At 33.0% G+C, this 27,500-nt stretch overlaps 1 protein-coding gene across 2 annotated transcripts in view; it reads right to left on the bottom strand.

The window, feature by feature from the left end:
• oxr1b (oxidation resistance 1b) overlaps positions 1-27,500 on the bottom strand; it is a 110,879-nt gene that overhangs the window by 42,190 nt on the left and 41,189 nt on the right. For both annotated transcript variants that reach the window (XM_056479534.1, XM_056479533.1), the window contains exons 4-6: positions 10,318-10,403; positions 3,782-3,889; positions 2,254-2,370 (exon numbers count right to left, since the gene is read on the bottom strand). In XM_056479534.1, coding sequence (XP_056335509.1) covers positions 2,254-2,370; positions 3,782-3,889; positions 10,318-10,403 — 311 coding nt within the window. The remainder of the gene's footprint in view (positions 1-2,253; positions 2,371-3,781; positions 3,890-10,317; positions 10,404-27,500) is intronic.

Below are 27,500 nucleotides of genomic sequence, written 5' to 3' on the forward strand. Positions count from 1 at the left end.
TTGGACAGGCCCAGCTCAGCGACTACAAGTTAAAAAGCTAAAAAAGAAAGAAAAATAATTTAATCAATGCAAAAAAATGCAAGGCAAGCAAAGCGACGATCCATGCACTTTTATTTCACTTTACACGCTCTGCTGCAGAAATGAAGACGTACTATAGATCGCATTAAAGTAAAATCATGATCCAAGCCGTTTCACTTAATAACTTGCTGGTTTTTGACCTGAATAGGTTTTCATATTACACTCAATGGCCCTTATCGAAACCCAGCTCATTACATGGACTATTAAATTTCCCCTTTTCTGATCCATATCAAGAAAAATATGCTTATACATCAAAATGAGCTCAAATATAAAGGAAATGCAGTTTTCTGAACTTTGCTAAAACCTGACAAGTTCTATTGTGTCAAAACATTGTTGGTAGAGCCTAAATTTTAATTTATTCTACAACATGTTTTGAGCATTGTCGTGGCATATATTCACTCTACTCCTCACAATGTTAATTATAAAGTCATTTAAATATCTATTTTGTGCACAAACTAAAATGTCACATAAAACACCAGCCTTTATGATTAAGTGTTAGATAGCAATAGCAAAATCTGGATATTACTAGTAATAGAGTTCAATACATACCATGACATACCATGAGCCTCAGACATCATTGCTCTGATGTAAATGTGAGACATCAGACCAAAACAAACTGATTTGATTGGCCAGTGAGATTAAAACAATGACAATTTCCCTCTAATTTTGAAGTATAACACAGCTTATTATATTTTATATGCTTGTGGGACTCGTATTTTGAAATCTGGACAGCCTGAACAGTAGGAAGCAGGCATGGAAATCTGGAAAGACTAATTCTAAGTTTGTTTGGTGCCACCATGAAGAAGCATAAGGTCTTTTTTACTGTATCTTTGTCCAGTTTAACATGTTTACTGTGAAATTTGCTGTGTACTTTGTAATGAGGCAACAAACACATGCAATGTTTAATGCAGGTTTATGCACCGTGTCATATCACTCAGCTCTTACTGTGATTTTTCTGAAGTGAAAGGATGTCAATAAACTCTGCTTAAGCACTGCCTGTGTTTTCAGATATGTTAAACCCACAAAAAACAACGCTAACTACATCTCTATCTTTCCGTTTTTTCAGGTATTATTTTAATTTATCCTACATTTGATTCACAACTCAACTCATTTTATGACCTATTTTCCTTTCTGAGAATTCTGAGAATTCTGAGAATTAGAAAACTGCTTCAACTCAATTTAAGTTGACTTTAGTTCAATAAAATGCCCCTTAAAATGTATTAAATTTCACTTAAAATGTAAATTTTGAGTTTAAGTCTGTGTGACATCAAAATTGACAATGTTTATTTTGCTAGCGCACATTGTTATTCTTTAGGTCAACAATTAAACTGTAAGTTAATTCCCTGTAAAATGTTTTTTGTTTTAGTAATCTTCAATCAGATTCTGACCATTTGTTTCCACGTTTGGAGCATACCTGCCAACATTCGGCTCATAAAATCCAGGTGATTTTATCCGGCGGTGCACGCAAAGTGAAAGGGGGGGGGGGGGGGGGCGAACTGAAGAGCGGGGGTGAAGGTGCGCGCGATGAAGGTATGAAGCATGAAGCAGGTCTGAAGATGGTTGCGCGTTGGGTTCGGTGAGCATGGGGACTAGGGGGGTGTAATTACGGGAATTTTCCGGGAGTCAGAACAATACGGGAGACGGGCCTGAAATATGGGAGACTCCCGGGAAAAACAGGAGTGTTGGTAGGTATGGTCTGGAGTGGCGGTCCTTCTGTTGACGTCAGTTTAACGGCTTCAGTCACAATATCTGTAACCACGCCCCTTTTACCATTAGTTTGCCACACGGGAATGATGTGCCAAAATGAAAGCCCCGCTCCCTACTCAATATTCTGTTTCTATTTAAAGTAAATAAACATACTAAAATAAAAGTCTCAGCAACTTCCGGCTTACATACAGCAAACTTTTTAAATTGTTAAGTGAAATGAACTCATTTGAATGAAATATTTTTACTGTTTGGTTTTACAGCGAACAGTACAGCACAAGAACAAACAACTGTTAATGAAAAATGTGCATGCTCAACAGTCAAAAAGCATGATATACCTTAAATCTAAATCAGACTTTGGCATCCAAAACCCATATGTCCTATATTCCTGCGCAGCTTAAAAAAAATAATAACGCTAAAGGCCTTCAGCAAAACGATCCCTTGTAAGATGAAGATGGAGAAGGCACTTACTGTGGTGGCCTTCTCTAGATCGGCCTCAGAAGAGGTGGGAGAGAGAGGACTGATGGGGCTGAGGGATGGAGAGCTCTCTGCACTGGAGATATACTCCGGGTCAGGGACGTACAGCACCTAAACATGCAGAATATAGATTTATAGCATTTCACATCCAAACTGCAAGAACATTTTGATGAGACAGTTATAAAAGGAAACCAGTGAACAAACATGCAGCCATTGGCAAAAGGATGTACAGATGTAAACAGAACTAGTGGAGAATACTGGGAAATAATTAAATGGTGCACACAATCAAGTGCAATAAAATGGGAAATGATTAATTCTACAAATGCTAAATAATTTGAAAATATTTGTTTTAGTTGTTTTAGTTATGTGTTAATGCATTTTAGTTGTTTAAAAAATAAATAAATATATAAATTTAAATTAAAATAAAATAAAACAAAACAAAAAATTCAATGAAAATTAATGCAATGAAATAAAATAAAAACTAAAAATTAAATGAAAATAAATACAATGAAATAAAATAAAAACAAAAAAAGAAATTAAATTAAATTAATAAAAATACTAATAAATAAACAAACAAACAAACAAACAAATTAAATAATAATTTAATAAAATAAAAATGTATAAAAATAAAATAAAATAAAATAAAATAAAATAAAATAAAATAAAATAAAATAAAATAAAATAAAATAAAATTAAATTAAATTAAATTAAATTAAATTAAATTAAATTAAATTAAATTAAATTAAATTAAATTAAATTAAATTAAACAGAACCTGGAAAACAAAACCAAAAAAGTCCATTTCTTTTTGAAACTGAGATTTATAGATCACCTAAAAACAGAATCATTAGGATTTCTATTAATTTTGTTGGTTTGTTATGATAAGACAATATTTGACAAATGCACATCACTAATCAAAAATTTAGTTTTTATATATTTACAGCAATTATTTGACAAAATATCATCATGGAACACAATATTTAATTTTCTTTTTTTTCCAATAAAAAAAAGTCTATAAGTTGCACGCACACAATGGATTTTTTGGGCTTTTACCACAAATATACACTTATATTTCAAGGTTATGAAATACTGGCTTACTTTTTAGCACTACCTATTTTACCCTTGCTCAAATTTTTTGCTGCTTGTTTAAACTGCTTATTTAAAATGAGCTGAATCAACAATTCTCTTTGGGACAACTTAATTGTTTTATGAGCAATCCATTTACATTTGTAAAAACAATTAAGTTAATGAACCATTCAGAGTTCAGCAATGGAGCCGTTTACTGAACAAACACAATTTAAAAGTCTTCTAGCTGTTTTTTCAGGACGTTTGTTGCCCAGTTTATAAAGCGTTCAGGCTCTTATCCCTCAGGATCACTTGTTCTGAAACTGTGAAGACACCAGTTTGAGATTGCTACTCAACGAGATGCTATTTAACGTCCCCACACTACATTTTAGGCAATGAGAAAAGCATCTGACTTGATGACTTATCAGGAGAGCATTTGCTAGAATATAAAAGCATTACCTTTCCGGGGACCACAGCGCGGGAGAAGAGTTTGTTGAGCTGGACGAGCTCGTTCGGAGTCGTGTCAAACTTCAACGCAATGCTGTTGAGAGTATCCCGGGACTCCACCTAGAGTTGACACACACACACACATTAAAAAAAGAAGTTAGATATTATTTCATTAGCTAAAAAAACTCCCTAAAGTTTTATAAAAGAAAACATCAGGTCCGCGTAACAGTGCTGACCAAGCACTCTAATCTGTCGGAACAGCAAAAGCAAGACCCATGTGAAAACCGACCAGTGCATTTTATGAGACCTCCACCTGTGAAACAGCGAATCATCAAAAATTACTGCTTCCTTTGTCTCCGTCTGAAAAGAAAGTGCAATATTAAAGAGCCCCTCTATGTCGTTTGCTATTTAAAGCTTCCTAATTTTGGTTTTGCAAGTGATACAAACATTTTAAACTGGTGGTCTCCTATAGGTTCCAGCAATAGTCATAAAAACCTATTTCTTATAGATACACAGCGCAGCTCGTTTCTAATTTTCTAAAACAATTGATTTAAAGATCCGCTCTGTTTAAACTCCGCCTTTATGAGAGGCAACTCTTCTCCAATTGGTCAGATGGCAGATTCTGTTGTGATTGGGCCACCACTCACAGTGCATGTTAGAAATCCAATGCACATTACATTAATTGAATTACATAAATCGTTTTTTGAAGTAACTTTCCCAAAACTGATTGTGAGTTTAGTTTCAAAATCCGCATCAAATCGTGACTTGACTGTGTCTTTATACCACATAACTAAACACTTTTATTTGAGCCATGACTCAAGTCCTCAAGTCAATAGCTTTGAAAAGAATTTATCCACAGATTACACACATGGTTTGATTGTGAATAAAAACCAAAGTGCTGTCCTTCTGTGGAGATAAATTATCCGTCCTTGAGTCCCACGGGAGATGACTGTCTGCTTTTCAAATCACATTCAAGTCTAAATGTCAGCTTAAACACACAAAAGCTCCCAAAGAGGCATGTATTGAACCATATTGAACCATGATGAGCATTCAGTCTCAAAAACCTAAAATAAATTACCTCGCCCAATGAAAACAAAAGCATCTTTAAGCCACAAAAGACATGATTGGATGACATAACATCTATAGGACAAATTATAATCAAGTGCATTCAGCATGATGATGCATGAGTGTGTTTACTGTAATGGCGACAAAGAGGAACTGGTCTTCTGGTGGCTTGTTGCCGTACATTTTGATAAATCCCCGGGTGGCAGGATCTCAGATCACCCGATCACTCTGTCACCTGATCCAAATCATTGATTCCCATTGGGTATCGCTTACAGTCCAACAGCCGGACATAAATAATTGAGGGCCATCTCAGCGTCTGCATTCAGCTTATCCTTCAGAGAGACCCTTCAGTTAACAGATCACATATTATTTACATAACATTTAATGTTTTTGAATTTTGTTACACGCCAAATTGAGTTGTATTAACCCAATGCTGGGTCAAATATGGACGAATCCAACAGTTGGAATAAAAAAAAAGGTTAATTTACGTTCAATAATAAAAAAAAAAAGATTAAGCCAATGTTTGCTTTGACCCAATGTTGGATTCAAACAACCCATTTTTTAGAGTGTATGCTCAACAAGGCAGAATTTATTAGATGAAAACAGTTTAAAATTATACAAATTTTTAAAAAATAATCCTAAAATTCAAACTAATTTAAAATATAATGTACATTATGTTATTCATTCAGGTGAGCTTTCAGCATCATTACTCCAGTCTTCGGGGTCACATGATCCTACAGAAATCATTATAATATGATGATTTGGTGGTCTACTCGATAATGAAAAATAATTTAATTAAACATTTTTAATCTTAAAATAAAACTGGTTCTTACTATTATCATTAATACCCAAAACAGTTTTTGCTGCTTAATATTTCTGTGGAAACGGTGACCAATTTTTCCAAAATTATTTTATGACTGTAAAGTTTAAAATAGAAAATAAAATAAAAATTGGCTATCATGGTTTTCACAAAATATTATACATCAGACAGTTTTTCCACATTGATAATAATAATAAAATGTTCCTTGATAATCAAATCAGTGTGTTGGAATGATTTCTAAACAATTACGTGACACTGAAAGCAGCAAAACATTTAGGTTTGAATCGAAGATAAACATCTTTCATTTTAAAATATTGAAAACATAAACCCCACCATTTATTATGTCACAACATTAGTAATTTTTATATAATCATTGAATAAATGGCACCTTAATGAGCCTAAAACCTAAACAAATCTTAATTATTTCAAACATTTAAAACATATACACACACACACACATTCATGTAATCAAGTAACCATAACATGCCAATAATAGCCCTATTGAGCATAAAACACTTTTTTAAACTTTTAAAATATAATAAAACCAAAATTCTTTCAAACTTTGTACTTATATCTAAACACAGATATGGATTTAAAAAACAGCCCAGGCTCATTGGAAAGTATGTCTCTTAGCCTACATTATTTGCCAAATGTAATATACGTTGCTCCGGGTACGTTTTGCTGCACATTTCAGACGAAAAATCCACTAGAGGGCGCTGTCTACATTTTTGCTAATCTGAAATGCATTATTAAGGATACATTTTGCTATATATAGGCCTTAACATACAGATCACCAAGCGAACCACTGCCTTAAACCCATAGTGTTTCAAAACCAAATTTAAAAGAAATGTGCACCGCGACCATGTAGTTTTTTACATTGCTTTTATTTTTTTCGCGAAATCTTTGAGGTCTAATTCAAATCATAGACTCTGGTAAATTGTTTAATGGTATTTATTTGCTGTTGCGCAATTTAAAAACTGCACGAAAATGATCTTTATTCATTGATCAAATGTCTCCGTAAATATCATTAGCGTGAAAAGGAACAAAACTTGTGGTTGGCCCCATAACGTTAATTTAACTGCAGTCAAACGTATGTTTAAGAACTTTTTTTGTGATTTCGCTAAAATGTAGGCTAAATTTATTTGGTGTTGCACAATTTAAAACTGCACGAAACGACCTTTATTCATTGATAAAATGTCTCCGTAAATATCATTAGTGTCACGATCACCAACAATCCAGCCTGTGTAGATTGCTGGTAAACACAGTTCGCTAACGAACTACAAATTTGCCAGCAAAAGAACTACAAGATCCAGTCACGCACTGCACACACACACACCGGTTCCTAATAATGTCTGATTGCAAACACTCACAGCTGAAGCTGCTCATGAACTGATCACAGGACTATTTAAACAGCACACACACACATACATCATTGCTGAGTCTTGTTATACTGTTGGTAAACATTAGAACATGTTTTCATTGTCTTGCCTTCCGTGTTTTTGACCATTACTTTGTTTATTTCTGCCTGCCTTTTGACCATCTGCCTGTGTATTTGACTACGACTCTGGATTTGCCTACGTACATCTGTTTGCTCCTGATTGTGACCGTTGCTTGCCTGACCATCTCTGTATGATAAACTCTGCATTTGAATCCTCACTCCCTGTTGTCAGTGTCACTTCACATTACAATTAGCGTGAAAATGAACAAAACTTGTGGTTGGCCCCATAATGTTCATTTAACTGCAGAGTAACATATGTTTAAGTAAAATTTTTTCGGTTTCACAAAAATGTAGGCTGGAGAATGTATTTTATTTTTCTTAGACCTTCTAGGTTGAACATAATAAACTGTCCAACTCAAAAAAAAAATCTTAAAGTTTTTCCATTATATCTACTCATGAACACACTACGGAATGAAAACTCGTATGAGGCTCCTGGATCTGAGCTTTAGGAAAGTAGTCCAGTGGTCGTGCAGCTCTGAAAGCATTGATTGATTAAAGCCATCAATCTCTTTGGTCACCGGGCCACAAATCACTATGATTGGTAAGTGTGGACATTAAGGTGTGCAATTACAGAGGGAAAGTGTACGGTTTCACAACACTGACAATAAGAAAGAGAAAGGGGGGGGGCTGGGTTACAAAACAGCAAAGGTAACAGCGAATTAAAAAATGACCTTATGGAAACTCTTTTTTATGCCTTTGTTGGAGTTTCATACCCAATAAACTTTACTGACAAAAAAGAAGAAATCAGTAAACCTGAGCATGAGAATATGTTGGAAGAGCGGTGTGCTATTGTTTGCTAAGTGATCAGACTTAAAACTTGGGCAAATTCAGACATCTTGGTGTGCTCTTTTAATCTGTAAATATACATCCAGATTATCAAAGTAACTGCAAAAGTATCACTCTCTCTTTTTTTTCAGGAGAAATTCAAGAAATCATTTCATACTGATATCATATACTATACATTTTAAACCAGAATCTTTTAATGCACAGTCAATTGTTGGAAAATGAAAATATGGTCATGATCAGGGTTGTAAATAACATAAAAATAACAACAACAAAAAAGTGAAAAATTAATTTAAAAAAAGTGAACTGAAATGAAATGTTTCATATTTTTAAGAATGTAAATATAAGACTTAATAAAATATAAATACTTGAACATTAATATAAAGTATATAAATATGAATTAACTAAATGAAATTGCTTGTTTATGCAAATAAAAACTAAAATAAAGTTGAATCTAAAAACTGAAATAAAAATTATTCATGCATAAATAAAAATATTTTAAAAGAGCAAAAATAAAATAAAATGATTAATAAAAAATATAAATTTAAACGAAAATATAAATAACCTTAATATCTAAATATAAAATTACAAATATAATATAATATAATATAATATAATATAATATAATATAATATAATATAATATAATATAATATAATATAATATAATATAATATATACATTGGCTTAATTAGAACCATGATTTAATTGAATTAATAATTAAATACGTTATTTTATTTTTACTAAAATACAAAAGAAAATATGAAAATAAATTATTCTACAATATAACAAAAAATGAATATAAATAACCAGTAAAATAAAAGTAAAAATAAAACACAATAAAATAAAATAACCTGGCATGCTTTGCGTATGTACAAAGATTTTTATTTTTTAATGTATTTTAATGTATTTAATGCATTTAATCTATTTTTTATTTTTAATGTATTTTATAAACAAATTATATTTTATTTTAATTAAAATACAAAATAAAATAATAATAATAATAATAAATTAATATAATGTAACTGAAAATATAAATAACCTCAATATCTGAATATACATTTATAAATATATAATATAATATAATATAATATAATATAATATAATATAATATAATATAATATAATATAATATAATATAATATAATATAATATAATAATATAATATAATATAGACAACAGTTTAATTAAAACCATGACTTAATTGAAATGATGTGTAAATACATTTTATCTTTATTAAAATACTAAATTGAAAATAAAATCAAAAATAAAATAATCTAAAATATAAAAAATAATGAACGCTATTAATCAGTAAAATAAAAGTTAAAATAAAAATAAAACATAAAAATAAAATACAATAAAATAAAATAACATGACATGCTTTGGGAATGTACACAAATTAGATTTTTTTCTATTTGCATTTAATGTATTTCATAAATAATTATCTTAATAAGAAGTTTAATACATTTTAGGGTATTTAATGTATTTTTATTTTTATGTATTTTACAAATACATTATTTTATTTTAATTAAAAGGCAAAAAATAAATAAATTAAATAATCTAAAATATAACAAAATAGTGAATATAATTAACAAGTAAAATAAAATAAAATAAAATAACCTGACATGCTTTGCGTATCTACAGATTTTTTAAAATATATTTTATAATACATAATTTTATTTTATTTTTTGTGTATTCAATATATTTTTATTTTAATGCATTTTAAAAATACATTATTTAATTTTAATTAAAATACAAAATAAAAAATAAATATAACAATCCAAAAATAACAAAATAATTAATATAATTAACCACTAAAATAAAAGTAAAAATAAAATAAAATAAAATAAAATAAAATAAAATAAAATAAAATAAAATAAAATAAAATAAAATAAAATAAAATAAAATAAAATAAAATAAAATAAAATAAAATAAAAATACTTGACACCCTTTACGCAAGCTTTCTCTGAAAGGCTGCGGGCTGACAGCCTCCCCAGTGATCTGCCCCTTCTCCCTCTCCCAGCATCCACCGGCACTGCCACTGTTACCATGGAGAAAGTCACCACCTGATTTGAGGTCATCTCAAGAGCATATGATAAAGCCCTCTCTGATTCTCCATCTCAAATCCATTAAAAACAAACCCCAGTTGCCACAACATCCACAAACAAATCCATTTCATGAACACTGCCACAAAACAAGACAGCACAAAAACTACCACGAACAACAGCAATTAAAGTCAAACAGTAATAACAGCAATGCAGCGTGAATGAATCACACATATTTCCATAATTACAAGCATGCGGCTGTATGTACACACACACACGCACACACACATATTATGTAAACAGAGCCACCTGGACGAGACAGTAAACACCTACTACTCACCACGTACTCCATGGTGCCTTTGGGCCTCTGGAAGGATATCCTGCGCACATCTTTCCTCTCCAGCGCACTCTTTTTCTGCCCGGTGTCTGAAAGTAAACGAGGGACAGCGCGGGTTACGCTAGTCATGGTCCTCCTCTCTCTTCTCATCTCCTCTAAAGAGCCGCGCGGTCTGTTTTCCCCCCCACCCCTCGTGTTCGCTCATCCGTTAGCAGCAGCAGCAGTGATAGAGTGATAGAGAGAAAGAGAGAGAGAGACCGGTTGGCTTGTTATCCTGCCGGCCGCACACAGGGGAGTGGCTCTGGGTTTCTATGTGTGTTTAGATGCTCCCCTCCAGACCTCCAGATTGTCATTTTTTATGAATACAGTTACAGTTATGTGAGGATCAGTGTTGGTTGATGCCATATGTTTTGAGCGTCTGTGAGTTTATGGATACAGAAATTAGAGTAATAAAATAGCACGATTGCATTTGGACGATAAAATCAGCTGGCATTTGCAAAAATTAGGTCCCACGTTATACTAAAGAGCCCCTATTATGGGTTTTTGAAAATGACCTTCCATGTAGTGTGTAACACAGCTCTAAGTGAAGTGAAATATCCAGCTGAGGCTTAAATCTGAAAGTGCACCAGTTTAAAACTATTGATTAATTTTAAAAGAGTTGACTCAGTGCTTCAAATGAATCATCTTGATAACGAGTCTTTAGCCGCTTCGACATGACGTTGATACGAAACTTAAGCCCGCCAAAGAGCTTAGAATGACCAAGAGGCGACACTCAATAAAACGTTCCATTGCAACAGCAGCGCCCAGCAACAGCCCCGCATTCCGCCATTTTGGAGTGAAAGCGGTCGGCTGTCCATTGGATCTTATTGCTGTCGCGATGGCAAGCAGCTGCTTTGTTTTTTATTTATTTATCTAAAAAGTGCATTAAAGATGAGAAACAACGTGAAAGACGACAATACAACACTTACTATCTCAATCATCAGCACTTTTAATAGTTTATTTTACAGACTTATAATATGCTGTTGCTCTATTGGAATTTTCCTTCCAAAATGGCCGCCACACCAACTAGTGGCTGTTTCCCCAAATCGCACTAGAGTGTCGCCTCTTAGTGATTCTATGCTCTTTGGCCCCGCCCAATTGACCCTTTGCTAATCCACACCAAAAAACTGCCACCCACCAACCGTGGCTTAGCAACCGTAGCTACGCACAGGAGCTCTGTCAAGCTTTCGAGTGAGGGAAACAAGCCAAAGCGTTGTGCATATGCAGTGTGAAAATCTGACACCCGGTATCCCTAAAGTTTGGACAGAATCAAGTGGAGAAGTGCCAGCGTGAATCAAGCTGTGTGAGGGTGCTAAAGGAGTGGAGTTAAGTTATTTTGTTTTCGATATTCCTGCCACATTCAGTGGTAAACGGCAATAACTCACACACCTCTTACCCTAAAAATATCTAAACTGTGTTTCCTACAAAAATACAAAGCAGGTTATGTTTCACATCTGCCTTTTTCCTTTTTTTTGCACTCGATGTTATGAGCACTGCTCCGTTTAAGCCTTCGCCATAGTAGTCATACTAATAGCAATCATTTTCCATCTGTTTCAAGCTACGAATATTTGAAATTACATATCAACAGAACAAAACCAAGATGTGATCACAATCGGAGCAATTGCGATCAATATACTTCACCCGCAGCAGTTTTTCAGTCATTTATAACCCTCATGTCCATGTCAGAGCTACAGTTTACTGATATTTTCGTCTGTCTTTTGGAGATTTAGTCAGTGGTGACGACGTTATACGGGGTTAGTGTCTGCGTTTATATTTGGTGTCGGATTAATATTTGCTGTTAGGTAAAATCTATTTGTTCACTTCTGCTTTTTATTCTTTTATTTGCATTTCAATGTATTTATTTTTTCCACTTAACTGCAAATTAAAATATAAACTGTGTAAAAAGCACACAAACATACTGACAGTTACAGATTTTGTACATTGTTATGGGTAAATGATGCTAATATTCAGCACAAGTCCATCAATTTCACCTTTCTGGCCTGTTCTTTCTATGAATGAATGATGTAGAAGCAGTGTCCATGCGTGTTTCCTTGTCGGTAAGTAATGCTATATTTCATTTCACAAAAATTTGTCTATCAGGCTTTTTGGCTGAAAAAGAGAAATTAACTGCACTGCTTTAATGCACTCCTGCACTGGGCTCACACACATACCTGCCAACATTCGTCCCTGAAAATCAGGGAGACTGGGGGGTTAGGTTCGGGGTGAGGTGTCTCAATAACACTGTTACTACTATGCACTGTAACTACTATGAAGCATGTTTCAGGCGGCCACTGTGATCGGATCCTATGCCAATGCTGGCGACCCTGGAAATTGCGGGAGTTTTCCGGGATAAATAACAAAACGGGAGGGTGGTGGGAGATGGGTCTGAAATACGGGAGACTCCTGGGAAAAACAGGAGTGTTGGCAGGCATGCTCACACATACACTTTGCACTCTGACTACTTCAATATCGCTGACAAGCCGTGGTGGGCATTTTAGTCTGTCTCACGCTGAACGCCGTCGACCAAATCACAACAGGCTGTCATCGGTCCAATCAGTGCAGCTTAACATCACGCTAAGGAGGGGTTTGGGAACAAATGAATCACTGAACAAGTCATATGGGAGTTGCTGGGATAATTAGGTAAAAATAAATGCATATTATAAGACAATGAAAGTGTTTTTTGACCTGCATGCATATCAGACTGTTGTTGGAGACCCTTAAAACCAAAATATGACCCTTTTAATGTATAATAGGGGTTTTTAAGTGGCATTAACTACATAGGGTTTCTGTATAATGAGAATCTGTAAGTTTCTAGATACAGAAACTCAACCCTGGCTCATTGTGGATACGTACTCAGGTCTACATTTCTGGGAACCATGAAAAATGTAACCAGAGCTATGTCTGCTTGCAGTTTTTGTTTTTCAACAATCCACCAGAGGCCACTATGTATGATTTTACCATGTTTTCAGATTTTAAGTTTTTATCCTGTTATTTTTTTATTTATTTTTTTATTTACCTGCTTTCTGGAATTTTTTTTGTTCTTCGAATTGAAACCTGTCGTGGTACACTTCGCTCTGCATCCCAAGTTGATTGGCGTACGTGGTGAGCTACTGAGCAAACTGGTAACACCAGAAAAGCCGCCCATATAGAGGTAAAAAGAAACAGAAGTTGTCTGCGGTATCATACCACCCCATAGCGTGTGTGTTATACACAAAAATACAATCAGACATAGCCCCAGGTACATATATGTGACTTCCCAGAAAATATAGACCTGGGAAGAAATCCACAATGAGCCTGTGTTGCAGAAATTAGGATAATAAAATAACACACTTGCATTTGGATGATCAAATCAGCTGGCACTGCAAATAGAAATTAGGTCCGAATTTATATTTAGTGGTATTAACTACATTGGGTTTCTCTGTGTGCTTAGATACTCCTCTCCAGACCTCCAGAATGTCATTTTTTATACAGTTACAGTTATATGGGCATCTATGTTGGTTGATGGCATATGTTTTGAGCGTCTGTGAGTTTATGGATGCAGAAATTAGGGTAATAAAATAACACGATTGCATTTGGATGATAAAATCAGCTGGCACTGCAAAAAGAAATTAGCTCCCACTTTATATTAAGTGACATTGGCTGCCATGTACTTGCCTCAAAAATGAATACAATAAGTTAATATTGTTTTGCAGAACACTTTCGGTGCTCTTGAGGTGAGATACAGGTAGGATTAGGGACAGGTTTAATGGTATGGGTAGGTTTAAAGGTGACTTAAGGTGTATGGGATGGTCAACAGTGTAATTATTAAAACATAATTAATCATAAGTACAATGTAAAAACATGTATTGACACAATAGGTATATTGTAATGAATTATTTGGTGTAAGTGCATATTAGTAAAGGCCACTTGATATAAAGTGGGGCCAGAAATTATTTTGTAATCATCCGTATTCTCTTGGGTTTTCTACAAAGGCTGTACACTCTTTTCCTTTCCATATGCCCCAGACACCTTCTTATAAGCACACCTTCCATATCTCTTAAAAAATACTGTGAAATTCTGAGTTGCTCCATGCAGGTGAGTGGGTTTGACAAACCACCTTTAATAATAATAATAATAATAATAATAATGATAATAATAATAATAATTCCTTAAATTTATATAGCGCTTTTCTGCACACTCAAAACACTTTACAAATTTTTGGAGGGAATCTCCTCATACACCACCAGTGTGCAGCATCCACCTGCATGACACGACGGCAGCCATATTGCGCCAGACCGCACTCCACACAGAGGAGAGTGATAAAGCCAATTATAAGAGTAAACCCCTACTCTTTTTTAAAGGACATCCTGGGATTTTTAACGACCACTGAGAGTCAGGACCTCGGTTTAACGTCTCACCCGAACGACGGTACTTACTGAGCAATATAGAGTCCACATCAATATACTGGGGCGTAAGGACCCACACGGACCGCAGGTTAAGCGTCCCCTGCTGGTCTCACTAACAACACATCTGGCAGCAACCTAGCTTTCCCATGTGGTCTCCCATGCAGGGACTGACCCGGCCCTGCTTAGCTTCAGTGGGAAACCATGTGAGAATTGCAGAGAGCTAGCTGCTGGCTGTAGGACACACTCTCTTCTCTACATATGCTCAGAGGAAAATAATAATAATGATAGTAATAACAATATACAAAATAATGACTTCGACTTATCATAGCATTTATATACTAACTCAGTGATGGTTTGAAGGGCTTCTTTTAGCAACAGTTGTCCTCAAATATTGCTTTGGGTAAAACTTAAAAAAATGTAAAAAAAATAAATGTAAAAAAATATAAATTTTATTGCGGATTTTATTCATATTTTTTTCGTATTTGCGAATTGACATTTTACTTCTTGCAATGTTGACTTACGTTTGTATGTTACGTTGAAAATAATTTATGGTTGCCTTACATTTTAAATTGAAACCTTACAAGTCATCTTTTTAAACTCATTTTAACTTACATGATATTAAACTTACTCAAAACAGTTTAAAGGCTTTAAGCAATTATTACTATTATGCGGTTTATTTTCCTAGTGCACATTGTTATTCTTTAAGTGAACAATTTTAGTAATCTTCAATCAAAGTCTGAGCATTAGCTTCCACGTTTAGAGTTGTGGTCCCCTGTCGACGTCAGTTTGACGGCTTTAACCACGCCCCTCTTACCATTAGTTTGCTACAAGAGAATGATGCGCAAAAGAAAGTCCCACCCCCTACTCAATATTCAGTTTCAGTACATTCAACATATTGAAATAAAAATCTCAGCAACTTGGTTCACGTGATCTTTAAACAATTATGTTGAAACATGACAACATTTTAATACGTTAAATCAACATAAAACACACTGCCATGACTTACTAATATTTTAAAATGCAGAAAAACAATTGTGAAAATGCTAAATAACGTGAGCATACCTCAAGTTTATTATTTGTAATTGCAAAATAATTACAATTCTGAGGAAAAACTATGTCAGAAGCGTCAGAAATCTGTGAATATCAATTAGATTAAATTGACTGACAACTGTTTATAACTTGAGCTTATAACAAGTAATTATAAATAGCTTGTAAGTTAAGTTATAAAGAACTTTATAACTTGTCATGTGAAATAACTGCAATTCTGAGGAAAAACATTTCAGAATTTGTAGCCGTTCAATGTAAACTTTCACATTTATCGCGATTGCAGAGAAAAATATGGTGGTCGAGCGTGCTCAAATAGCTGCAAGTTAAGAAAACACAACTAATAGAAAACCACTAACAAAGAAAACCTCTTTACCCATTTGACAAACAAGCATGCCAGAAATATGTAGCAAATAGCACAGAACATTATGGAAATGTGTCAGTCTTTTTCCATTTGCATGTGTTTTCTTGCAGTGTATTTTAGCTTTTGTAGCTTTTATAAGTAATGACAGCTTTTTTCCCCTTTAAAGTGTTAAATACACCTGTCCGGACGAGTCTACTGGAACATCAGTCTCTGCCTGTGGCTCTCGGTGTAATGGCCACCAGAAAGAGCCATTAAATGGTAAAGATGTTTGGTGAATGCGATATAAATGTCATTTTTATGAGCAGGGTTATGAGGAGATCTATGCACCGTGCTGCTTGATACAATATGTGAACATCTGTGAGTTTACAGCACCCGCTGATTCAGATATTTCAACCTGACAAATAAAGAAACTGAACCTGCATATGGATGATTTATGGTTGGATGATTAATGTCTTTTCTTATGTATTACCTGGCAAATAGTTTTTGATGTTAATTTGTTTATCGGATAATGTATATTAAAACTAAATTTACAATGACATAAACATATATTTGAGCAAGAGTTTGAGTTTGACTATTTATTGCCACATTAGAAATGCATGGCTACTTGATGACAAGATCCATATAGATAAAAGCGTATTATTAATTAACAACTGCATATCTCAGTGATTCAGAACAAACTATTAAATACAAATGAATTAATACAATTTACACAACAAACATCAGATATAATTGTTCAGATCAATTTGTGATAAATAACTTAAAATTCTTCCTAGTGATCCGTTTTAAAAAACATCAATTAAAGTGCTTGGATAGCTCTACATTTTCCATCCACCTATCCATTTTCCATCATCCATTCATTTTCCATCCATCCATCCATCCATCCATTTTCCATCAATCCATCTATCAATTTTCCATCCATCTATTCATTTTCCATCTATCTATCCCTTTTCCATCCACCCATCCATTCATCTATCCATCCATTTTTAATCCATATATCTATATTCCATTCATCTATCCATTTTCCATCGATATATTCATTTTCCATCCATCCACCTATCCATTCATCCATCTATCCATTTTCCAACCATCCATCCATCCACTTATCCATCTATCCATGTTCCATTCATCCATCTATCTATCCATTTACCATCCATCCATCCATTTTCCATCCATCTATTCATTTTCCATCTATCTTTCCATTTTACATCGATATATTCATTTTCCATCCATTTTCAATCTATCAATCTATCCATTTTCTATCCATCCACCTATGCATCCATCCATCCATCCATCCATCCATCCATCCATCTATCTATCTATTTTCTATCCATCTATCCATTTTCCATTCATCCATCTATCTATCCATTTTCCAACTATCCATCCATCCATCCATCCATCCACCAATTTATCCATTTTCCATCTATCCACCTATCCATTTTCCATCCATCCATCTGTCCATGTTCCATTCATCCATTCATCCATCTATTCATCTATCTATTCATTTTCCATCTATGCATCCATCCATTTCCCATCCATCTATTCATTTTCCACATATCTATCCATTTTCCATCCATCCACCCATTCATCCATCAATTTTTAATCCATATCCATATTCCATCCACCTATCCATCCATGTTCCATTTTATATATTAATTTTTCATCTATATATCCATTTTCAATTTATCCATATCCATCCACCTATCCATCCATCTATTTTCCATCCATCTATCCATATTCCATTCATCCATCTATCCACCCATCATTCATCCATTTATCTATTTTCCACCCATCTATCCATCCATTTTCCATCCATCCAATCATCCATCCATCCATCCTTGTTCCCTCCATCCATCTATCTATCCATTTTTCATTCATCCGTCCATCCATCCATTTTCCATCCATCCACCCATCCATCAATTTTCAATCCATATATCCATATTCCATCCATCTATCCATTTTCCATCCATCCACCTATTCATCCATTTTCCATTGATATATTCATTTTTCATCCATATATCCATTTTCAATCTATCCATATCCATCCACATATCCATCTATCCATTCATCATCCATCTATTTTCCATCCATCTATCCATATTCCATTCATCCATCTATCCATCCATTTATCTATTTTCCATCCATCTATCCATCCATTTTCCATCCATCCAATCATCCATCCATCCATCCTTGTTCCATCCATCCATCCATCCATCTATCCACTTTCCATCCATCAACCCATCCATCCATCCATCCATCTAGAACAATGAATAGTATGTATAACAGTTTTGTAAGAATTAAAAAATTATTAACATAATTAAAATGTAAAATAGTAAACAATATAACATATTTTAGTTTAATATATTTGAAAATACTGTTGACAGAGCAGAATTTTTTAATGCTATTACTCGTTTGGTCCTTTAGAAATCACTCAAATATACTGATATCAACGTTTCACATTATTATCATCATGCTTGAAAACAGTTGTGCTGCTTATTGTGGAAAGAAAGTTTAAAATAGAGCAAAAACTTTCATACTGTTGTACATATTTTATGACTACTGCCAGTTTTGATAAATCATCCTCCAGCATCCTTGCCGAAAATAAAATAACAATCTTACAGGAGTGTTTGCAGAAACCTGGATTTACAGCTGCCCGAACCACCCACAAACACTGGCCTAAAGTGCAGCTGACAGTAAATCAGTCCAGCATCTGCTCAGGACAACAAATCACTGCTCTGAGCCTCTTATTATCTTGGCACCTTGGGCCATGACAGGTTATTTTTAGCCACAGGTTCCCACCAGTGTCGGAAACGGCTCCTGACTGATGCCCACGAGCAGATGCCCTCACAGACGGGGCGAAGGGTGAGAATGGATGATGTCCACTTTGGCACAAGCTTCCTGTAGAGTTTCGTTTCGACGCGTCCCAGACAAACTAATCAGGCTCACCTCGAAAAAGTAGGTTAGAAACTGTATATTTAAGAGGAGAGTCTGAGCATCCTAAATCATTCTGAATAGGGCTGTCGCAATTATAAAATTTATGCCTGATGATTAATTGTCTAAAGCCAGACTGGATTTCAAGGGTATCCAACTGGGGTCTCCAGAATTTGAAAGTAAATTATAGTAAAAGTTTTTGTAATAATGTTTTAATCTTCCTATTTTTATGCACATCTCGAATATCTCACATTCTCGGCAAGATCCACATACATTTTGAAAATGTGCATAAAAAAAAATGCACACAAATGGGCAGGATAAACTTTTTATTCGATGAGAAAAATCTGCATAAACTATGATGGAACCATATTTACTGAATATATTCCAGCATTAAGAAAAAGAAAAATGTGATTTTTTTAAACTAATCATTTATGTGATATTCCAGTTTTGAGCATAAATCTAATTCACATCTTTAGATAAAAAAATTGGTTTTATCTAAACCAGAAGGTAAAAAGGGAACTTGAGTGCACTAAAAACACGTAAATACAAGTGTGTACATTTTAAGTCTTATTTTTTGTACTAAATAAAAATATTTTGTATTGAATGAAAAAAAATCTACACTTAAACAAATTAAAAGTATATTTCTACTTTAGTACCCAAGTACAATGCTGAAAACATACTAAATACCACTGATATTTACAGCAATGAAGTGTACTACTTAAAATATATAGTTATATAGTTATATATATATATATATATATATATATATATATATATATATATATATATATATATATATATATATATATATATATATATATATATATATATACATATACATATATATACATATATACACGGCTGTATTACATATATATCAGCCATATATAATTTATCACCTCTCCCTTTACTTAACTTACTCCCTTTACTTTTATCGAGATCTTTTTTTTTTGTTGAATTTTGTTTTACCTGGTATGTATATATGTATGTATATATATACAGTATATATATATATATATATATATATATATATATATATATATATGTGTGTGTGTGTGTGTCTAGTCAAATATAAAATATCTAGTCAAATATTATGTACTGTCATCATGGCAAAGATAAAATACATCAGTTATTAGAAATGAGTAATTAAAACTATTATGTTTTGAAATGTGTTGAAAAAAAAATCTTCTCTCCATTAAACAGAAATTGGGGGAACAATTAAACAGGGGGGCTGATAATTCTGACTTCAACTGTATATAGCTGATTTAGCTTCTCTTAAAAAACGATGTTAATATTCGGCAAAATGTATACAGTGACCTCTAGTGGATTTATGAGAAATGGCATGTGTGAGAAAACGTGCCCCAGTAACGTGTTTGAGATTGTCAAAAATGTACACGGCGCACTCTAGTGGATTTGTGAAAACAAAACAGCAAGACGACATAGTTCAGGGTACATATTTGTCGGTAGTCAAAAATGCAGTCTTGGGCACATATTTCCATTCAGTGCGGGTTGCAACACGTGCACTGAAATACATTTTATATAAGTTTACATTTACACAAATTACATTTACTGTTATTTTATCAATACATCTATAACTTTTAAGTAGTTTATTTATTAATGATAAAATGTATTTTCTTATAATTCCTTGTGCCATCTAAACATATTGCGACAGTCGTGGTCATCTAAAGCAGTTAGATGCAATAGCTGCAGTAGATGGTCATTTAATAAATCACAAAAAAAGCCTAGTTCCAAACTTTCAATCCAACCTTGAGGGAACAATAAAACTATTTTTACATTGTGTGAAGAAAGTAAGAGCACCTAAACTAACCAGTTCTTCAAAAGTACCATCTACACATTCACTTCATAAGAGAGAGAGCATCTAACTAGGCTGAGTGTGCATAACAAACCCCTACTCATTAAAGGACGTTTGGAGGGAGGATATACCTTCAGACTGACCGGCCTCAAATGCATCTTCGTTATTCAAAGATTAAAGGAAGCTGAGTGCCAATTAAAGTCATTCTCACTCAGTGTAAGGCTGATGTAAAGACGGCGTACCAGGACTGTTTGAAATGCCAGCTGCACACTTGAGCACAAATGAGACCCCGGGGACTCCTCGGTCAGAGTACCTGAGGATACAGCGGTCGCTTTAAACACGACACACACACCCAGGCCAATTTATTCTGCACTGTCCCTTTTGTCCCATAAATGTCCCATCATAATGAAACTGCAAGGGCCAGCAGTTTAAGCCAGCATTAAAAGGGAAAAATATTGAAAAAGGCGGTTTTACTTGCTCTTCTGAAACTCAGTTCAGAGCACCATTTAGACACAAAATGGCCTTTCAAGGACTTACAGAGACTGGGCTGCCAAAACAGGCCATTTCAAAAGCATGAGCGTATTAAACGGCCACATTATACAAAATGCTGTACTAATTCAACTCAAATTTGGGCATAATATTGACAAAAACCAATGTTAAAAAAAAATAACCCAGTGGATGGTTTTGTCCATATTTTACCCACATTTGCAGCACAGGCTTATTAGAAATATGTAAATTTCTTAAAAAAAAAAAAAAAAAAAAATTCCGGATCCATTTTTTTGCACATTTCAGATTCACATTCACTAGAGGGCGCTGTTTACATGTTTGCAACTCTGAAATTTTACTTTTGTTGTACATTTCTGATACACATTCATCTTGTGCGTGACTTTAAGAAGCAGAGGCTTGTCGTACAGATCACCTAATGAACGACATACCTAAATCCATCCCTAAACCCAAACTAAAGTTTTCTAAAGTACTTTTCTAAAGTAAACATGAGAGAAAAGTGCATCGCGACCACTTAGTTTTTACATTGATTTTACAGTAATTTCTTTTGTGGAACTGACAATCACCGAACTCAAACCCAAGCACTCTGCATCACAAGGACAACACCGTACAAAGTGAACTACTGAGCAAACTGACCATGCTAGAAAAGTTGTCTGTATGGAGATAGGCATCGGAGGCAAATGTATTCGATTACAAATCACAGAAATTGCAAAGTTGTTTTGTGTTATTTATTTGGTGTTTTGCAAAGAGCTGATAGAAAATAACTCTTTATTCATCAATAATATGTCCCTGTACATATCATTAGTGTGAAAAGGACCACAAATTCTTGGCTTGCAGTGTTCATTTTATCTAGAAACTACAGTCAAACCAGCCTGATCTCACGAGAAAACGTAAGTATTTTTTACGTTTTGTCAGTTTAGTGGCTAATTCGTATGAATTTGTACAAGTTCAGTCGTATGAAATTGTATGATTTTAAAAAGGAGGCGTGGCACTTAACGTCACCCCTAAACCAAACCGTCATTGAGGGATGAGCAAATCGTATTAAATTGTACGAATTAGATTGTACGAATACATACGAATTAGCCACTAAATCAAAAAGTTACGAATTGCCGTGAGATTGTGTTGGTCAAACATGTTTTAAGTAAGTTTTTGAGTTTGCCATGTGGTCAATTCAGTATTCCGCAAACAAATAGGTTTTTCGGCAGACACAGAGAAAGTTAGTTAGCTGTCTATAATGAAAGTATTTTGATTTCTGTCATGTATATATGTTGCATCAATTGCATCAATTGTACATTCGTTATTGAAGTGCATTGGGATTGATTGAGCGCATTTCAGAACATCAACTATAGTTTTGGACGCCACTCAAAAGCTGCTTCGTCTAATAGTGCACTAGTTAAGCATATAGGGTGAAATACTTTTATTAAAAAAAATTTTTTTTTGTATATATATATTATACAACCTTATATTATACAACCTTAGGTTATGTCTCAATCAGCTCCCTTCTTCAGTAGTCAGTCATTATTTCAGTGCACTGAAACATTTGCTTCCTGAAAAGTCCCACAGTGCACCGCGAAAAATCAGAGAGCATCGATGCACACTATGCTCCCTTAACGGAAGTTCAGAAACGCAAAACAAGAATCACGTCAACCAAATTATCATCAAACATAACAACAAACAAATGACGTTTTTCTTAAGAAAATTTGAATTGTTGTTGCGGGTATATAAAACAATCAAATTAATCTATAATACCGGATCCAATGCTTTTATTTCTAGGATTCTCAGAACAAACTCATTTGCTGTCAAATACACAACATAAATTGCTCTCATACTGTATAACTACTGCCAAGAAGCTACTGCTACTCTTTTGGAAAAAAAAGGAGTCCCTTACATGTAAACTGTGGCTTGGAGAAATTACCTCCATGTTACATTTGGAGTGAATAAGATACTATTTGAAAAGAAAACTCGAACAATTTGACAAAATTTGGAATCCTTTTATCTGTTACCTTTAAAAACACCTGGAGGAATAATGCACAATTTCTGTAATGTTTTAATATGCTTTGTCATCATACTCTGTCATTTAAACAGATCTTTGTAACAAGTTGGATTGTTCTGTCAGTGTTTTTTTATTTATTTATTATGATTTCCATATTGTTTTTCCTTTTTTGTTTGCTTTGCCTATGTAAATGTGGACAAAATATTTAAAACAGAGAATCCTTTTCTTTCTGAATCTGTGTCTTTGATACAACTTATTTGACAAATTAATCTATAATGTGTTAACATGTTATTCTCTCTCTACTTTGTTCACCTGAAAGAAGGTTATCCGGGTTAAAAATGAGGGGAGCATGCGGGGGCGGGGGTTTTCGGGAGATTGTTTATTGAAGAAGTCTCATGTGTGTGAGAGGAGCGAATTAACGGAACAAAGTGTGCTTACTAAATAAACGTCGCGTTTATTCAACTTTACATAATGTACTAATAAAAAATTTGTAAAAATTATATATGAAAAATATTAGTTCTGCGGTTGTGTGTAAATTCCAGTTTTGATGTTGTACAATGAGGATGTTCTCATGTTGTGCTTAGTGTCAAGCCAAGCTCATCACTTAACAGTGCCCTAACTAGTGTACACAACCTATTGATCCACAACCTTAGGAGCTAAAAATCTGATTGAGACGCACCCTTAGTCTCTTGCTTCTGCATGAATCAACAATTCTGATGACATCACACATCACATTTCAGCTTCTCTTCAAATGTTCCGTCCAATCAAACGCTCTCAAGATTCTGATGCGCCCCGCCCACTACACTTTAAATAAAGCTACAGTACATAATATTTTACTAGATATTTTTCAAGATACTATTATTCAGCTTAAAGTAACAATTAAAGGCTTAACTGGGTTAATTAGGCAAGGTTGGGTTATTAGGCAAGTCATTGTATAAATGGTTTGTTCTGTAGACTATCGAAAAAAATGATCGCTTAAGTGGGCTAATATTATAGACCTTAAAATGATTAAAATAGAAAATTTAAAACTACTTTTATTCTAGCCTAAATAAAACAAATTAAAGTTTTTCCAGAAGAAAAAATATTATAAGAAATACTGTGAATAATTTGTTGCTCTGACAAGCATAATTTGGAAAATATTTGAAAAAGAAAACATTATCTGCATCCCGTCAGTCAGATAAATGCTGTAAGGTTGCAACTTCAAGCAGAGGGAGTGAATTTTAAATAGAGATTTATGTTTGCATATGAACTCCAGATTGCAGCATCAGTTTTCTAGTAAAGGCTCACTGGAGACCAAAGTGGGATAAGGCTGAAAAGTGTTTAGGTCAGCGGAGAGAAACACTGGCTCAGCAGAGTCTGATGTCTCCTTCATTCAGCTGTCACATTACAGGCAAGCGGAGCTGGAGTCCACAGTCATTACCTGGATTTATAAAGCGCTGTCAGTCAAAGTGTCTGTCACTCGCTGCACACCTCGGCTGAGGGAAATCATATGACACACAAATCAACTTGTACTCGAGTGGCTCTATCAGCTTTGAATTGCATTACGAGCGGAGACTGATCACTGTTAGAGGTGGAAGGTATCTAGATTCACTGTCATAAGACAGCGGTTTCATGAAAGTGTAAAAATAAAATAAAATGAAAAATTGTAATAAAATTTTTTAAAAATATATATTTTTAATAAAATAAAATAAAAGGCGGTTAATTCAGCTGTGGTGACCCCTGATAAATCAGGAAATAAAATAAAATAATAAAAAAGTTAATTATTTTTCAAATAAAATAAATTAAAATAAAAAAGCAAAAATAAAATAAAATAAAAGATGGTTCATTTAGCTGTAGCGACCCCTGATAAATCAGGAATTCAAATAAAATAACAAAAAAGTAAATTATTTTTCAAATAAAATAAATTAAAACAAAACAGTAAAAATAAAATAAAATAAAATAAAATAAAATAAAATAAAATAAAATAAAAGATAGTTAATTCAGCTTTGGCAACCCCTGTTAAATCAGGAGTTAAACCGAAATAAAATAAAAAAACAAAATAAAATAAAATAAAATAAAATAAATTGTATAAAATAAAATAAAAAAAGTTAATTAAAAAAATTTATAAAATAAAATAAAATAAAATCAGGATGCCGAAGGAAAAAAAAATGTAATTAAAACAAATAAAAATTTTTTTGAAAAATAAAATAAAACAGTTAATTAAAAAATGTAATAACATAAAATCAAATCAAACAAATTAAACAGTTAATTAAAAAATTTAATAAAATAAAACAAAATAATATAAAATAAAACAATTAATAAAAAATGTAAAATAAAATAAAAAAGTTAATTATTTTTTAAAATAAAATAAAATAAAATAAATAAATACAAATTAAATTAAATTAAATTAAATTAAATTAAATTAAATTAAATTAAATTAAATTAAATTAAATTAAATTAAATTAAATTAAATTAAATTAAATTAAATTAAATTAATAAAATAAAATAAAATAAAATAAAATAAAATAAAACGGTGCATTCAGTTGTGGCGACCCCTGATAAATCAGGAATTAAATCAAAATAAAATAAAAACAAGATAAAATTAAAATTAAATTAATTTGAAAGAACACGGTCACTCAGAATATCCTAACAACATCCTAGCAGCCACATAACAATATGTAAAAAATAAAATAAAAAAAATAAAAAAAAAACACTCAGAGCACCAAAGCAACATGGCAAAAAAACAAGGCTGTTTTAATATTTTATAAACAAAAAGTCAAATATTGTCATTGGGCAACTAACTTAGCTCATGTTAAGAGTTTCAATTAGTTGTATATATTTTTTATTTTATAAACTTAGCTTAAAACGTTTTAGTCATTTTACTGTGATATTAAATATGTCTATAAAATAACTTTTTATTTTAGTTTGATAAATTATACATATTTATTTTAAGTATATTTCAAGCTGATTTATTGATTGATTGATTGACTGTTTAGTTTTATTTAAAGTACTTCATTTAATAAATAAATATTTTAGTTCTAGATTTGATTAAATATAACACTGAAACTAACAAAACTACCATAGCATGTGTGTCTACTCAATTATATAAATCAAATCTTTCAGAGATTTAAGTAGATCCTCAATTTATGAGCTCAATCAGTCGGTACGTTCTAAAAAGAGACCGTTACAGCAATAAAACAGCTAGGATTGAATCAACATAAATCCATTTTAGTGTCTACAAATGAGAAACGGCTCAATGGCCAGTTTAGATTTGTGATAGAAAAAGATTCATGCATGGAGTCAAATTATCTTTGCACTCGCCTCACTTTGCTCCATCAATAAATCTGCGATAAACGAAAAAAAACATTTAAAATGCAGTCTTTTGTAAACAGCTGCAGCGAAATGTACTTCAGTAAGAGAAAACAAGCTCCTTTACTTGAAACCAGGAAAAATAGACACTTAAAATTTGACAAAGCAATACACTGTAGAAATATGTTAATTAGCAGTTACTGTATTTTCTAATTCACTAGTGTTTTTTTGTGTGTGTTTGTTTATTTATGAGTATGAATTGCATTATGGGACCCTGATCTGTCCACTTTTGATGTTGAAAATTCAACTCAACAGTTTAACAAGGTGACGTTTATTGACATTTTAATAGTTTGAAATAATATAATGTATGTCAAATAACAGAAAATGTACTCACGTTTTTTGTAGCGTATATAAACAACACCAACACAGACAATATAGAACTTTAAATTATTAAAAATGTTTATTAAAAGTTGTTGGAAGAAAGATCAAGGTCCCATAATGCGATTCAAAAGCATAAATAAAATGGGGAAAAATAAAAACACGAATGACAAATACGGAAAACTGCTAAATTAGTAGTAGTATAGAAGAATCCATCCATGAAGCTCTGGAGTTATGATTTATTTTGTTTCTTATACATATAATTAATATTAAATTGTATGATTTAAATTACATTTACATTAGTAGTAGTATACTAGTAGTAGTATTACTCATTAATTCATTTTCTTTTCGGCTTAGTCTCCCTTTATTCATCAGGGGTCGCCACAGCGGAATGATCTGCCAACTTATCCAGCATATGTTTTATGCAGCGGATGCCCTTCCAGCCGCAAT

This window comes from Danio aesculapii, chromosome 19 (assembly GCF_903798145.1).
Source record: "Danio aesculapii chromosome 19, fDanAes4.1, whole genome shotgun sequence".
Classification (NCBI taxonomy): domain Eukaryota; kingdom Metazoa; phylum Chordata; class Actinopteri; order Cypriniformes; family Danionidae; genus Danio; species Danio aesculapii.